Source organism: Phascolarctos cinereus, unplaced genomic scaffold, assembly GCF_003287225.1.
Source record: "Phascolarctos cinereus isolate Bilbo 61053 unplaced genomic scaffold, phaCin_HiC Scaffold_2;HRSCAF=192, whole genome shotgun sequence".
In the NCBI taxonomy this organism is placed as follows: Eukaryota; Metazoa; Chordata; class Mammalia; order Diprotodontia; family Phascolarctidae; genus Phascolarctos; species Phascolarctos cinereus.
Window position 1 is genome coordinate 382666708 of NW_027555625.1, and position 16426 is coordinate 382683133.

The 16426-nt window shown below is 42.2% G+C and overlaps 1 protein-coding gene across 1 annotated transcript in view; it reads left to right on the top strand.

Annotated features, from left to right (window-relative positions):
- The first annotated feature begins 4908 nt into the window (after positions 1–4908).
- Positions 4909–16426, top strand: part of DCTN4 (dynactin subunit 4) — a 41127-nt gene continuing 29609 nt past the window's right edge. The window contains exons 1-2 of the mRNA XM_020964255.2: positions 4909–5069; positions 15581–15651. Coding sequence (XP_020819914.1) covers positions 4935–5069; positions 15581–15651 — 206 coding nt within the window. The 5' untranslated portion in view covers positions 4909–4934. The remainder of the gene's footprint in view (positions 5070–15580; positions 15652–16426) is intronic.

Genomic DNA, 16426 nt, shown 5'->3' on the forward strand with positions numbered 1-16426 from the left:
CTGACTAAAGATATAAAAAATACTTATAGTTCTTTTTGAGGTGACAATTAATGGGAATGTGAAGGGGTGCTCATCAATTGGCAATGGCTGAACAATTTATGGTGTTGTTTCTCCTTTGTTTTCAAAGAGGATCAGTGATATTACAGGGTAATATCTTGACTCATGCTTGAATTGGATTAAGTGAGGTGGAGTTGTACAAAGTCATCAGTCTCACTCTCTTTCACAGTCATCAAAGTCCAGTGGCAAGACAACAGTCAGGATGACTTTTGATGAACTGGGATACAATGGATGACCTTGATGTCTTTGATGTCTGACCAAGCTCTAAGCGCTCCACACAGCCTGCTTTGGTCCCCTTCTGGCCTTTGGGGGGAAAAAAATTGTTCTCATCCACCCATTCCACAAGGGATATCTTCATATGCTTGGGGTAAACATCTCTCTAACTCACTGATGAGTTTGAGACTCCTCGGTTACCCTCAACCTGGTTTGGCCTGTCTAATGAGACAGTTCACAGGGGTGTGGCTGATGTGCATACTACAGCTTCTTGGAACCACAGGTGACAGCTGAGTACCTGGTGGACACCAAACATGGATAAGCATGAAAAGGCCTTTTCACCCTCACACCAGAGGTGTTCATCCTCCTTGAATACCTCACACTACTTATGGTATATAAATGTGAAGGAATACTATTATGTTGTAAGAAATGATCAAGGGGATAGACAGTTTCAGAAAAACGTGGGAAAATTTGTGTGAACTAGTGGAGAGTTCATTGAACAGAACCAGGAAAACAAATTGTAAAGACAAACAACATTGAAAGCCTTAGGAACCCTGATCAGTGTAAAGATCAACAATGATTCCAAAGGACTAATGAAGAAACATGTCAGCCACCTTCTGACAGAGAGGTACTCAAGAATGCAGAATGAGACATATGTATGTGTGTTTGTATATGTGTGTGTGTGTATACATATTCATAGAATTATGTAAATATGAAATAACTCTTAGTACTAAGAGATATATGTATATAAACATAGAGACATGTATATATAATATATATAAACATATTTGTATGCATATAGCATATTGAATGTATTCAGTGCAGAAATTTGTTCTGCTTTACTATACATATTTGTAAGAGGGGTTCTGTGTTTCTTTTGTTCTCAGTTGGGGGTTGGGGAGGAGAGAAAGAGGAATTTTGCTGACTTTTTAAAAATAAAATTTAATTTCAAAATAACAGCAACAAAAATGACACCGGAGAGAGGCACCATAGACTAATGGATGACTAAAAGAACCCTCCAGTGATAGTGCATGAGGTATCCATCAGTAGCTTCATCTAATTGTTACGTCACTAATGAGCCTATGAAGACATCTAGTGGCAGTCACTCCAGGAGAAGCCAGATGGCGGAGGCGGATGCAGCCTGCTGAGGTGGAAAATGTCTTGCAGATTTTACCTTTTTTCGCTTTTGCCTTTGGGTCCCCAGTGCTCACCACAATGCCTAGTACCTGGTAGGTGCTTAATAAATGCTTATTGACTGGTTGACCTTTGAGACCAAAATGCTTAGGGCAGGGTGATCCCTACGTGTACCTACATGGTCTTTGGGGATGCCAGGGCAGCATGAGGAACAGAAGACCTGGGGGAGGGAATTCAGATTTCGGGTTCTGCCCACTGTTCCCGAATGCTAGTGCTCTATTGTATTCATTTTGGTTCTGCTTATTATAAGTGTATGGTGAACCCTACACAAATGAATAATTTTTAAAGGTCATACAAAGTTCAAAAAAGAGATCAGAATCTCAATGGGATGGGTACTAATACCAGGAGATTTATTATGTTATCGTTTGAGTTACTCACTTCCTTCCTACTACACAGGGAGCTCAGGAAAGCACTGGGAAAAGCCAAGGCTGGCAGAAATGAACTTTTTACTCATGTGCCAACAATGAGGCAATAGTAACTCAAGCTATGAGCAACATCTGGAATCCTGATCAAATATGACAGCCCACTGGATCAACTGTTTCATTTGCACATGCTCAGTGAGAAAGCTGGAACCAGGGGAGCTTGGGGACCCCTTGAGCCTGCAGCACCATCTGGTAGCTTCAGAAGGCAGTGCTCTGAGTCAGCTCCTTCGGTGGTGCCTCCTAGAACCACTGTTAATGGATGAAACACTAGTCCAGCCTGTGTCAAAATGAAAGAAAAAGTGTTCCGAAACCTTGAGCGATCCAGGGAACCCTTTTACCCATGTCTGTGAAAACCTGGACATAAGCTGTATCCTGAGATTTCGTAGAGTAAACTCTGAGGAGGGTATCCTAAGTTAAAGAGTAACTTTTGAGGGTAGCCCCCCAAGATCAAGCTCAGTCCATGTTAAACCCAGAACTGAGGGGTGTTATACCACCAATCACACAGTAGACCAAATAGGTTACGTGCAGATATTTCACAAAGAACACATACATTATGTTAATGGTCACTGTCTAGCTGAGTGTAAAACCTTCATTCCTTACTCCACAGCATCATATGTCAATCTGATCACTGGTTAGGTTTAAGGGATGGGGAATCTGTGGCCTTGAGGCCCCTGTGGCCTTCTAGTTCGGCCTTCTGACTGAATCCAAATTTTGAAATGGTTTCGGATTTGGTCCAAAGGCCACACTGAGGATTTAGAAGGCCACATGGGGCCTCAAGGCTGCAGGTTTCCCACCCCGGGGTTAGAAGCCTTGATCTTCCGTTAGTGACTCTCTGTTGACCTGACATCTCTGATCTCTGCCCATCCCTCCTCAGTGGAAAGATCCATCTCAGGTCAATTCTGGGTCCGAAGAAAGAGGGAACAAATATTTATATAGTGCCTATTTTGTGCCAGGCACTGTGCTAACTGTCTGACAAATCTTATCTCATTTGATCCTCATAGCAGCTCTGGAAGGTAGATGCTGTTATGATCCCCATTTTACAGTTGAGGAAACTGAGGTACACAGCAGTTAAGTGACTTGCCCAGGGTCACACAGCAAGGAAGTTTCTGAGGCAAGATTTGAGCTCAGGTTTTCTTGATTCCGGGCCCAAAGAACGCCCTATCCACATGCTGTCTCAAAGACCAGGATGAATGCCACTTCTTCCAGTCGCCAATGAATCATTCTCTGTAGTGACTTTCATTTCCTTGGGGACTCCACAGCTGAAGTAACAGGCAGAAAAAGGGCAGCCTAAGTTGTTTATAATTGCTTAAAAATGACTAAGGGAAACAAGTTTGGATATTACACCAAATGAAAAGAACAGCTGATAAAACCAAGACCCGCATGTCTACAAGTAATGCCTTTTTCCTCAAAGAACTCCCAAAGGCAAGCTCGGCCTTGCCTACAACCTGCATGCTATGAATTAAGAGATGCTGAGAAAGCCCTTTTGCTCCAAATTATCTCCACCTGCTGCTTGCAAACGTTCATTTCATTTGTTGTACTGCCAGAAACCCCCCCAACCAGAATACTAGAGAGTCAGACCTCGACAGAGACCTCCCAACCCAGAATGTCAGAGCTAGGCTGCCTGCTACAACATAGAGCGTCAGTGCTCAAAGGGACTTCAGGGTTGTCTGGCCATGGGGCCACAGGATGGAAGAGTTAAAGCTGGAAGAGACCTTAGAGGCCAGAATCTAACCCCTTCATTTTACAGATGTGGAAACGGAGGGTGGCAGAGGTGAAATGACTTGCCTGGGGCGGCATAGCTCATAGCAAGTGCCTGTCTGACCTCAAAATTTTACAGTGGAAGAAACTAAGGCCTAGAAAGAGAAAGTGATTGACGCAAAAAATGAACGACAGAGTTAGAACTAGAACCAGCGTACTACAATCAGCATCAGTGGCACAAGCATGACGAGAATCCAAGTTGCTCTGATGCCTGTGCCAGCGATCTCTCCGATGGTCTCCCTGCCTGCCTCAAGTCTCTCCCCGCTCCAGGTCTTCCTCCACTCAGCTACCAGCGATCTTTCTAAAGCGAAGGTCAGACCACACCCCCCATTCAACAAACTCTAGTAGCTTAAAATAAAATAAAATAAAATATAAAATCCTGTTTGGAATTCAAAGCCCTCCCTAATCCGGACCTCTCCTGGCTTCCCACGGTCTTTTTGCACCCTGAGATCCAATCACACTGGCCTCCGCCCTGTTCCTGCCACACACGGCCCTAAGCATGGTCACTGGGATGCTCTCTCTCCTCATCACCACCACCCATTCCCTAATTTCCTTCAAATCCCAGCTAAAATCTCACTTTCTAGGAAGCCTTTCCTGATTCCCACTCAATGCTAGGGCCTTCCCTTGGAGATTACTTCCAATTTACCCCGTGTGTATCTTGTTTGTGAATAGCTGTTTGCATGTTGTCGCCCCATTAGGCTGAGCTCCTCGAGGGCAGGGGCTGTCTTTTGCTATTCTTTGTATCCCAGCATTTAGCACAGGGCGTGGCACACAGTAGGTGTTTTAACCGACCGTTTGTCGCTTAGTCGCTCCCTTTCCACAAAGGAAGGAAGGGGAAGGAAGGTAAGGGGAAATTACCTCATATAATCAGGGTGCACAAAGGAGGGGATGCTCTTATCATAGGCTCAGAGCACTTATAAAAACCCTTTGAGGAGTAATGATCTAACAGTGGAATGTCAGGCAGAGACTGCTGGTGGAGGGAACGATACACAAAGCCATACAATCTGTAGTTTGAACCAACAACTCCTTTCAGGGCACACAACAGGATAACTCTCATGACCCCAGAACCAAGACACTCTAATCACCCTTTCCTAGCCTACTTCCCCAACTGCACATGCGCGTTTTGTACATCGCATGCCTCACAGAAGCCTAAGGTTGCAGGGGATCCTAAGAACTTGATGGCTCTAAGTGACGTAACCAGAAAGGGAGGGAGTAGGCGGGGCAGCAGGAAACAGTTGTCTCTCTGGTCACGTGATAGGGGTGAGTCGCTTTGACGCCTCCCATTCCAAGATGGCGTCGCTGCTGCAATCGGAGCGGGTTCTGTACCTGGTCCAAGGAGAGAAAAGGGTTCGGGCTCCGCTGTCTCAGCTATACTTCTGCCGCTACTGCAGCGAACTGAGGTCGCTGGAATGTGTCTCACACGAGGTAACTAGTGCCATTTCTGGGGTTAATCTCTGTTTCCCGTAGAGGGCCAAGGGAACTCTGACAGTTCAAGGCGGGATAATCATATATCCTCGTTCCTTATTGGCCAACAGTCTTGTCATTCTGAATGGGGACGGCTTGGGTGGGGCCCGCTGACCGTGCTGAATTGATTGGCCGAAGTTCTTGGTCTGGCGAGGCCACCATTTGCAGCGGGTGCCGTGTGTTTCCCGGCGCAGCTTGTGATTGGGTGAAGTGGTTGTCAGTTGAAGATAGGGGCTGGGTTCCGCTTTTGTGGAGAGGCGTGGTCCTAGAATGAAGGGCTGTGGCTTTTGCTTCTACCACTGGAACCTGCTAGGGGCTTGTAACCCTTGAATTCCTGCATTTCCGTTCACTACTCTGCCGGGACTGCTTTCCTCAGAGGAGAAGTCTCTTGGCTCGCCTTATCTTTAATATCCCTAGTCCCACCCCGTAAACACACTCTGTCTCTCATCCCTGGCTTAGGTCCAGGGCTGCAGGGCAGGAAGACGAGTCCGGGGTGCGTGTGTCAGCTTTCCTTACTGTGAGGCTGACGTATTCAGAGTACAGTGCTTAGGGAGGGCAGTTTTCGAGGTGGGAAGAATACAAGATTAGCACACTCAGTTTAATTCAAAAGGTATATCTGAGTTCTAGCAGATTCCCAGCACTCAAGAGTTGGAGTGAGTTTGGACGATGAGGGGGCCCAGAAGATGGGTTACGAACCAATCTAATCCAATAAGTTTGATTGAAAATCGCCTACTATGTGTAAGTCACTGTGCTAGGCAGGATACAAGGACAAAAAAATTAATCCCTGTCCTCAAGCAGTATTTGGAAAGGCTTGATGAAGGAGGTAGGATTTCCATTTAACAAACATTTATTAAACAACTACTATATGCAGGACACTGCTAGGTGCTGGAGAGCAAACACACACACACACATACACACATTCCTTGCACTGATGGAGCTTTTATTCTTTTGGGCGTTTACAACTTGTAAAGTAGTACGTAAATACAAAGCGTATGCAAAATAATTTCTAGGGGAAAATGGTGCTAATAATGGATGGGGTAGACCAGGATTAGCAAAGGCCTTCTGTATAATGTGGCCCCAGCTGTGCTTTAAAAGAAATTGGTGATTTTTCAAGGTGGAGGTGAAGATGAGATGGCCAGGTTTTGGGAAGTGTGCATAGACTAGTTTGACTAGGATGAAAATTGTATGAAGGAGAGTAACATGAACTAAGTATGGAAAAGCAGGAAGGGGCCAGATTGTGCTGGGCTTGAAACGCCAAGCAAAGGAGTTATTTTATTTTAGCAGCAATAGGTAGCCACTTAAGATTCTTGAGCAGACATGGTCAGGCTCACACTTCAGGAAGATTATTATTTGTGCAGTAGTGAGTATATTCAAAACTTGAGGAACCACACGTATAGAGACACAGAGGCAAAAGATAGAAGTGTGTGTATGTGGGTCAGTTCAACTGGAAGGGAGATTTCAAGAAGAGAAGTAATATGAAATAAGACAGGAAAGGTAAGTGGAGGCCAGGCTGTGAGAAGCTTTATATTTCAGGTTGAGATTTTGTTTTTCATAGAAGGAATGGGGAGACACTGATGATTTTTGAGCAGAGAGTAACATCTTTGTTTAGGAATTTCATTTTGTCAGCATTTGGAGACTAGATTAGAGACAGGAGCGACTGAAAAGGTAGGGACATCAATTAGGAGGCTATTACAATAGTTCATAGGAGAAATAATGAGGGCCTGAACTAGTGTTGAGGATGAGAAAGATTTGAATGGATGGAATAAAGAAAGCTATTTGCCATTTAAGAGGAAGTGACAGGGTGTACCCAAATAACAGCATCTACCATAGAAACCTGGTTTTCAAAAAATGGGAAGAAGATGGATTTTGCAAAGCATGGTACTTAATAAATGTTCTTCATTAATTCATTCATTTAATGAGCTTCATTATTGATACCATTCTAGAATGGATTTTTAAATGGACTGTTTGTGAGTACCTAGGAAATGAATTGTACTCTCTAGGAGTCAGCATAGATTTACTCAATCCAAATTGAGTCATACTGCTTCTGCAGGTTTATCAGTTTTCCTTCCTCCAGGGTTACCAGTGATTGTGGAGCCTCTTTTTAAGTTTTTGATAACTGTTGACCACCCTCCCCTTCTTGATGCTTTCTCCTTCCTAGTCTTCTATGACACAGCCCTTTCCTGGTTCTCCTCCTGCTTGCTTGAGTGCTACTTCTTGGCCTCCTTAGCTAGATCATCTATGTCCTGCTCCCTAACTGGGACCCTCTAAAGGCTATGCCCGTGCTCCTGTCTCTCTCTATATTCTTAGTAATCCTATTACACCCCTCCCCCCCAGTAACATTCAAGTTTCATTCCTATATAAATGATCTCAAATCTATGCATATCTAATCTTTTCTTAGCTCCATGTGGCCCCAGCTGTGCTTTAAAAGAAATTGGTGATTTTTCAAGGTGTAGGCAAAGATGAGATGGCCAGGTTTAAATATATATATATATATATAAACACCTTTATTTGGATGTTCTCTAGGCATCTTAAACTCAGTAAGTCCAAAACAAAACTTATCTTTCACCCTAAACCCATCCTTCTTCCTAACTTCTTTATTTCTGCTGAGAGGCCGCCATCCTTCTAGTCACAGCAGGTTCACAACCTTGAAGTTATTCTTGACTCTTTCCCTCATTCCCCATATCTGTTCAGTTGCCAAGTTTAAGCAATTCTAGTTAAATCAACAAGCATTTATTAAATGCCTATTATGTGCCAGGTACTGTGCTAAGCTCTGAAGATACAAATAACACACTCACACACACTCACACTCACTTCACATTCACATTCACATTCTCCCTGCTTTCAAGAAGCCCACAGGCTAGGGGCAGCTAGGTGGCATAATGGATAGAGCACCGGCCCTGGAGGCAGGAAGACCTGAGTTCAAATGCGGCCTCAGACACCTAATACTCACTAGCTGTCACTTAACCCTGATTGCCTCACAAAAAAAAAAGCCCACAGTCTAGTAGGAGAAACAACATGCAAACAGCTGTGATATATACAGAATAAACTGTAGATAGTCAAGAAGGAAGGTGGGGCAGCTAGGTGGATAGAGCACTGGCCCTGAAATCAGGAGGACCTGAGTTCAAATCCAGCCTCAGACCAAACACTTGACACTTATTAGCTGTGTGACCCTGGGCAAGTCACTTAACCCCAATTGCCTTAAAAAAAAAAAAAGAAAAGGTGCTAGCATTAAGGAAAATTAGGAAAGTCTTATGGAAAGTGAGATTTTAACTGGGACCTGAAAGAAGCCAATTCTACCACCAAAACATCACTTGTATCCATCTCCTTTCCACTCAGCCTGTTAGCTGCCTAGTTCAGGCCATTATCATCTCTCATCTTACCTGTTGCAAAGGCTAATCGTTGGTTTCTCTGCTTCTAAGCCTTCATCTCATCAATACATCTTATGCACAAATAATTATCTTCCTGGAGTATAAGCCTGACCATGTCACTCTCAAGACATGCTCAAGAATCTTCAGTGGCTACCTACTGCTGCTTAAATGAAATAAAGACTCGTTTGCTTGACATTTGAAGCCCAGCACAATCTGGCCCCAACTTGCTTTTCCATGCTTAGTTCATGTTACTCTCCTTCACACAATTTTCATTTTAGCCAAACTGGTCTACTTACACTTCCCAAAACTTGGCTTCGCATCTTCTGCCTCTTAACTTTTGGGCAGGTTGTCTCCCAAACCTGAAATGGACTTCTTACTCACTTCCAGTTCTTAGAACCACTAGCATCTACTATTTTCTTTCTTTTTACTTCCCCACCCCTCCCCCCAAGTTGTTACTGTCCTCTCCTTTCTCAGAGTATTTTATATTTATGTGTCTATGTATATGTAAGTCCTGTTCCCTCCGTCCCTACCCTCCCTGCCCCTAGAATGTAAGCTGCTTGAGGACAGGAACTATAGTTTTTTTCTTTGCCTTGTCTTCTTAACTCCAATATCTAGTACCTTACTCCTCTGTTTGGCTCATGAAGCCTTCTATAACCTGGCCACTTCCTACCATCCAGTGACACTTCTTGCTGTTCCTTGTCCACAATACTTCCATGTCCCAACTCTGAGCAATCCAAAGCATTTTCACTAGCTGCATTTTCACTAGCTGTTCTTCTTTCCTTTAACTCTCTCCTTCACCTTCTTTGCCTCCTAACTTACCCAACTTCCTTCAGATGTCAGCTTAAATCCCATCTTCTGCAAGATTTTGGCCACCACATTTTAGGAAGAACTTGACAAACTAGAGATTATGTCCAGAGAAAGGCAAGGAGGGTGGTAACAAGACTCAAATTTATATCATGCATACAAGGATGTTTAGCTTGAGGAAAAGAAAATTTAGGGGGCAGCTAGGTGGCGCAGTGGATAGAGCACCGGCCCTGGATTCAGGAGGATCTGAGTTCAAATGCGGCCTCAGACACATAACGCTTACTAGCTGTGTGACCCTGGGCAAGTCACTTAACCCCATTGCCTAGCCAAAAAAAAAAAAAAGAAAATTTAGTGAGGAAACATAGCAGATATATTAAAATATTTGAGGCTCTGTCATATCAAGGAAAAATTGTATTTATTCTGCTTGACCCCAGAGGGCAGAACCAAGGCCAATGGGTGAAAAACCACAGGAATAGAGATTTTGTCTAAACATTAAGGAAAGCTTTCTAATGGGTAAGGGTATCTTTTTTTTTGTAATGGACTAGACTACTTTGTCAAGTAGTAAGTTCCCTTACTTAGAGATATTCAAGCAAAGGCCAAACCTTCCATTGTCAAGGATGTTATACTAGAAGGATCACTACATTAGGTAGGAAGACTCTCGGGTCTTTCCCGCTAAAGTTGATTGTTGCTTCTGGAAATCCTGAGGTTTTCAGGCTAATAGGAATGACTAGAAATTGATAAGCTTTGTCCAAAAAGGATACTTCTGACTACAGGAATTAGAGGAATAAGGAGGCAGTGAGTGACTGAATATGGCATTAAGGTGGCTTACTGGATCTGTTTCCCTATAATAGTATGGTTGGTAAGCTTTCTTTATTGTGCTTTCCGCATAGGCACTCAGTGCATAGTTATTGAATTGAATCATGTAACAAACAATAATAGGTATGTTATGTGCCTGAAACTGTACAGGCTTCATGATGTATGAACATGTGCATACTCCCTGATGCCTAACACTTCTAGTGTATTCTGCATCATGGTAATATTTGTGTTAATCACCTACCTAACCTCTAGTGACTTTCAGTCCATGTGTGGGAGGAGCCTGTCCGAGGTAAGACTGTAACTCTAGTACTCTCTTAGTTCAGGTTCAGCGTTCAGATGATATGAGGCATTTTCATGTCATTGAACATGTAATGCAAAGAGCTTTACTTTGCTTTAACACAGCAAGGATGTGCAACAAGGATACTGTCGCACTTAAGTTTCTCTAGATGTTGGCTCCACCCCACTCCCCACCTCACTCTTGTCATACAGTCCACTGAGTTCAGAGGGGCTATGGCTGGGACTTTTTATGCCCTTAAATGACCAGAAGGCTGCATTTGACTTGGGCAAACCAATCAAGGTGGGGAGAGAGCAGCATTATCTTTCATTTTTTTAAAGTATTTTTATTTCATAATAAGAGAAAGAATCCATAGAAGATAGTGTACTAAAAAATATCTACTTCCTCTAATATTTTGAGATCAGTGTCAGTCTCCTGCCCTGTTTTCTCTTTCTTTCCTTGTTTTATTAGCTACTGCTAATATTCATTTTATTTTAGCTTCATACGCTTATTAAAAAATGTTTTGGAAAAAAATATCAGAAAGAAAACAAATGGACACATTCACTGAATTTTTTTTTCTTTGATGTTCAATTTAATCCAACAGGCATGGAGTAGGCGACTACTATGAGGTCAGCATTGGGCTAGGGAAAGGAAACTTAGTGAAATCCTGGTCTTGTCACAGGCCTCCTCTCTAACTGGACCTAGAAGCTTTCTGAGGATCATTAAAGTTGTTCACTAAATTTTCAAAGGCACATTTGGGCTTGATATCAGGAAAAACTTGTTAACAATTAGAACTATCCTCAAATAGAATAGATTGCTTTGGAGTAAATTTCCCCTCATTGGAGCTCTTCAAGCTCACAGCTTTCCCCAGAGAATGGTTTGAAAAGATAAAGCACATACAAATGTGAGCTATTGGGGCAGCTAGGTGGTGCAGTAGATAGAGCACCGACCCTGGAATCAGGAAGACCTGAGTTCAAATCCAGTCTCAGACCAGATATTTGACACTTACTCGCTGTGTGACCCTAGGCAAGTCACTTAACCCCAATTGCCTCTCAAAAAAAATAAAAATAAAAATGTGAGCTGTTATTGTTAATCTCAGGGAAGAGAATTCAGAGGCTACCAAATCCACTTGAACAAGAGCCCTCTTCTCTACAAGGTAACTGACAAGTAGTCAGTCATGGAGCCTCTGCTTGAAGAGCTCCAAGAATTCTATGAAGTAAATGCCATCATTATTCTCATTTTGTGGATGAGGAAACGAAGGGTGAGAGAGATTAAATGACCACTTGTCAGGCGTGCTGCACTAGAGATTCTTTTTCAGATATGGGTTCGATTAGATGGACAATAGGGTCCCTTCCAACTCTGAAATTCTGGGATCTTAGTGTTTACCTGTATATTTCAGTGCACAAGATGAATATCCATGAAATAATTATAGAACAAATTATGTCAAACTGTCATACTGGCTGCAAATGCAATAGAAATTCACAAGAGGAGAGGTCACTCCATTAGTACGCATTTATTAAGCACCTACTAATATGCCCAGTACTGTGCTAAGCACTGGAATACAAAGAAAGGCAAAAGATAGTCCTTGCCCTTGAGGAGCTTACAATCTAACGAATGGGGGAGACAACTTAAAAATGTGTGCAGACAACCTGTATGCAGGATAAATTGGAAATAATTTACAGAGGGAAGACACTGGAATTAAGAGGGATTGGGAAAGGCTTCCTGTACACATACAGGTGTATACAAAATATATGCAAAGTAAGTACAAGGTGATTGGAGAAAGGAGGGGGGAAATTCTCATGGAGGAGGTAGCTTTTAAGCTGAACTTTGAAGGATGCCGGGGATTCTAAGGGAGGGGAGAGGAGGGGAGGGGAGGGGAGTGAGTCCGTTCCAGGCATGGGAGCAATCTGTGCAAAACCACGGAGACTGGAGGAGGAAATGGCATGTGTGAGGAATTAAAAAGTTCAGTTTGGCTGGAACATAGAATACATGAAGGGAGATAATGTATAATGACACTGGAAAGATAGGTTGCAACTAGATTTTGAAGGACCTTGAATGCCAAAAAAAGGAATTTATATTTTATCCTAGAGGTGATGGGAGGCCACTGGAGTGCATTGAGTAAGAAAGTAACATAGATCTATGCTTTAGAAATATCCCTTTGGCAGCTATGTGGAGGATAAATTGGAGGACAGATAGACCAGTTAGGATACTACCACAATAGTCCAGGTGAGCAAGGCGGAGGGCCTGAACTAAGATGATGACCATGTCAGTGGAGAGAAGGGAATGGATATAAGATTGTCTGTGTGTATATATTTTCCCCCTGCTACAGTAGATGGTATGAGATCTGTTAAGGGTAGGGACTGTCCTATTTATCTTGTGCTATATCTTTTCCCAGCACCTAACTCAATGCATTTTTATATGGTAGGTATTAAGTAAATATTTATTGAATACTATTTCTTGAAAATCAAACCTTGAACCCAAAGTATTTGAGTCTCTGAACTGGTAGCTTCACTTTTTATTCATGATACTCTTAGTATCTTGTTGAAGAAGAATATATTAAGCTGGGGGGGCAGCTGCTTCCCGAGCTTCCGGCCCACAGACTGAGGGGGAATCCAGTGGCTGATCAGAGAGGGATTGCAGGGATCTCTTTGCCAGTGCTGAGGTGGTAATCTCTTGCTTCGCCCGTGTTTGGATCTGGGCCACAGTTCTGAGCGGCGGTGCTGGGGTGAGGAGGAGCACTGGCGTGGTGGAGCTTGTAGTGGTTGTGTAGAGGAACCCCTCCTCACAGTTACAGGACAGAAAGGAGTACTTGTAGTTGCAGGCCAGGAAAGGAGTAAACACCTCGCCCCTTATCATACCACCTTGGAAGAACTGAAAATTTACAGGTCCCTACAAGTATCTCTGAAAACAGCTGTACAAACCCCGAAGCTTGGGACAGTACATTCTCCACATTGGAAGTAGATTCGTACTTTAACAAAGAGTTTAAACCTCAAGTAATTGCCCAGAATCATGAGCAAGCAGCGCAAAAAGAGTCAGACTATATTATCTTACTTTGGTGAAAAAGAAGATCAAAATATACAACCAGAAGAAGACAACAAAGTCAAAGCTCCTACATCCAAAGCCTCCAAGAAAAATATGAATCAGTCCCAGGCCTTGGAAGAGCTCAAAAGGGATTTTGAGAAGCAAGTAAGGAAGTAGAGGAAAAACTGGGAAGAGAAATGAGAGTGATGCAAGAAAATCATGAAAAACAAGTCAACAGCTTGCTAAAGGAGACCCAAAAAAATACTGAAGAAAATAACACCTTAAAAAATAGCCTAACCCAAATGGCAAAAGAGGTCCAAAAAGCCAATGAGGAGAAAAATGCCCTAAAAGAAAAATTGGCCAAATGGAAAAGGAAGTCCAAAAGATTACTGAAGAAAATACTTCCTTAAAAATTAGAATAGAGCAATTGGAAGATAGTGACTTTATGAGAAATCAGACACAGTAGAACAAATCCAAAAGAATGAAAAATTAGAAAACAATGTGAAATATCTCATTGGAAAAACAACTGACCTGGAAAATAGATCCAGGAGAGAGAATTTAAAAATTATTGGACTATCTGAAAGCCATGATCAAAAAAAGAGCCTAGACATCATCTTTCAAGAAATTATCAAGGAAAACTGCCCTGATATAGAACCAGAGGGCAAAATAGAAATTGAAAGAATCCACAGATCTCCTCCTGAAAGAGATCCCCAAAGGAAAACTCCTAGGAATATTATAGCCAAATTCCAGAGTTCCCAGGTCAAGGAGAAAATATTACAAGCTGCCAGAAGGAAACATTCAAGTACTGTGGAAACACAATCAGGATAACACAAGATTTAGCAGCTTCTACATTAAAGGACCGCAGGGCATGGAATATAATATTCCGGAGGGCAAAGGAGATAGGATTACAACCAAGAATCACCTACCCAGCAAAACTGAGTATAATCCTTCAGGGGAAAAAATGGTCATTCAGTGAAATAGAGGACTTTCAAGCATTCTTGATGAAAAGACCAGAGCTGAATAGAAAATTTGACTTTCAAATACAGGACTCAGTGGAACATGAAGAGGTAAACAGGAAAGAGAAATCATAAGAGACTTATTAAGATTGAACTGTTTACATTCCTGCATGGAAAGATGATATTTATAACTCATGAGACCTTTGTCAGTTAGGGTAGTTGGAGGAAAAAAATTATATGTGTATGTATATGTAGATAGATAGATAGAGGGCACAGGGTGAGTTGAAGATTAAGGGGTCATATCTGGAGAATAAAATTAAGGGATGAGAGAGGATTATACTCGGAGAAGAAGAAAGGGAGAGGTAGAATGGGGTAAATTATCTCACAAAAAAAAAGAAAAGAAAAGTCTCTTACAGTGGAAGGGGAAACGGGGGAAGGTGAGAGGGAATGAATGAATCTTATTCTCATAGGATTTGGCTTAAGGAGGGAATAACATACACATTCAATTGGGTATGGAAATCTGTCTTACCCTACAGGAAAATAGGGGAGAAGGGGACAAGAGAGCAGGGGATGATAGAGAGGAGGGCAGATTGGGAAAGGGGTAATCAGAAGTAAATACTTCTGAGGAGGTACAGGGTCAAAAGAAAGAATAGAATAAATGGGAGGGCAGGATAGGATTAAGGGAAATAGAGTTAGTTTTTCACAACATGTCTACTATGGACGTATTTTGCATAACTGCACATGTACAACCTATATTGAGTTGCTTGCCTTTTCAATGAGGGTGGGTGGGGAGGGAGGAAGAAGAAAATTTGAAACCTAAAGTTTTAAAAACATGTTTTTTTAAAAAAATGTTTTCACATGCTACTGGGAAATAAGAAATATAGGAAATGGGGTACAGAAGTCTATCCTGCCCTGCAGGAAAATAGAAGAGGAAGGGGATAAGAGAAGGGGAGAGAGATAGAAGAGAGGACAGACTAGGGGAAGGGATATTCAGAATGCATGACATCTTGGGGTGGGGGAGGGGGAGATGGGGTGAAAATTTGGAACTTAAAACTTGTGGAAGTGAATGTTGAAAACTAAAAATAAACAAATTTATATTTAAAAGAAATAAAAAAAACAACAGGGCTTTAAAAAAAGAATATATTAATTACTCTTTTGGCATGGATAAATGACTGTAAATACTGTAAAATATGTTTCTCTGCCTCTGTTAATGTTTTTTCTGGTTTGCTTTAGGTGGACTCACATTATTGTCCCAGTTGCCTGGAGAACATGCCATCAGCTGAAGCCAAGCTTAAAAAAAATAGGTAAAAGCTGTGTCTTTTTATTTTATTCAATCATTTTCATTGATGATAAAGAAACACTAACTTAATTATGCTCTTGCCTCTTCTGTTCCCCTCCACCTTCCTTATCATCTACTGCCAGGTCAGCCGCCCATGAATGGGCTTCTTTGAGTGCCAAGTTGCTCTATCACCTGGTGCTTTTGGATAAATCTTGCCAGAAACTATCAGAAACACACTTTGTTCTTATTCATTCAAGTTCAATTTTTGCTCTCCAGATAACGTGAAAAGAAAGTTCATGACACCAGAAAAAACTGTTCAGTTCAGGTGGCAGTAATCACCTAAAGGGAGTGTCTTTAGTCCAGCTCTGACTTAGACTCTACTCTAGAGCAGAAGGGAGAAAGCATGGGAGGACTGCTTTCCACTTTGCCCCATGTTTGGACTAGAAAGTACCCTGATTAGATACGTTCAGTTTCTTCTTTGAGCGTTTCTAGAGAATCCTTTGAAACATCTCTCTGGATCATTTATATGATCCTGGTCTCAGACAAGTTGGGCTCTATCTGTTGGAAACCAGTATCCTATGGCAACATACTGGTTCTGTCTCATGCTCTTTCCTGTTCAGCAACTCCACCTTGAATATGCCAGAAGAAAGGGAATGGAACTTAAATGTAGACCCTGGTAGAATCAAAAGTCTTTTTTTGTTCTTTCTATGTTTTCTGAAACCAGTGTGGAGTAGGTGTCAGTGCAAATATTTTTATGACAGGACGTTCTAAGAATAAGTTCTAACAGGTCTGTGTTGCTG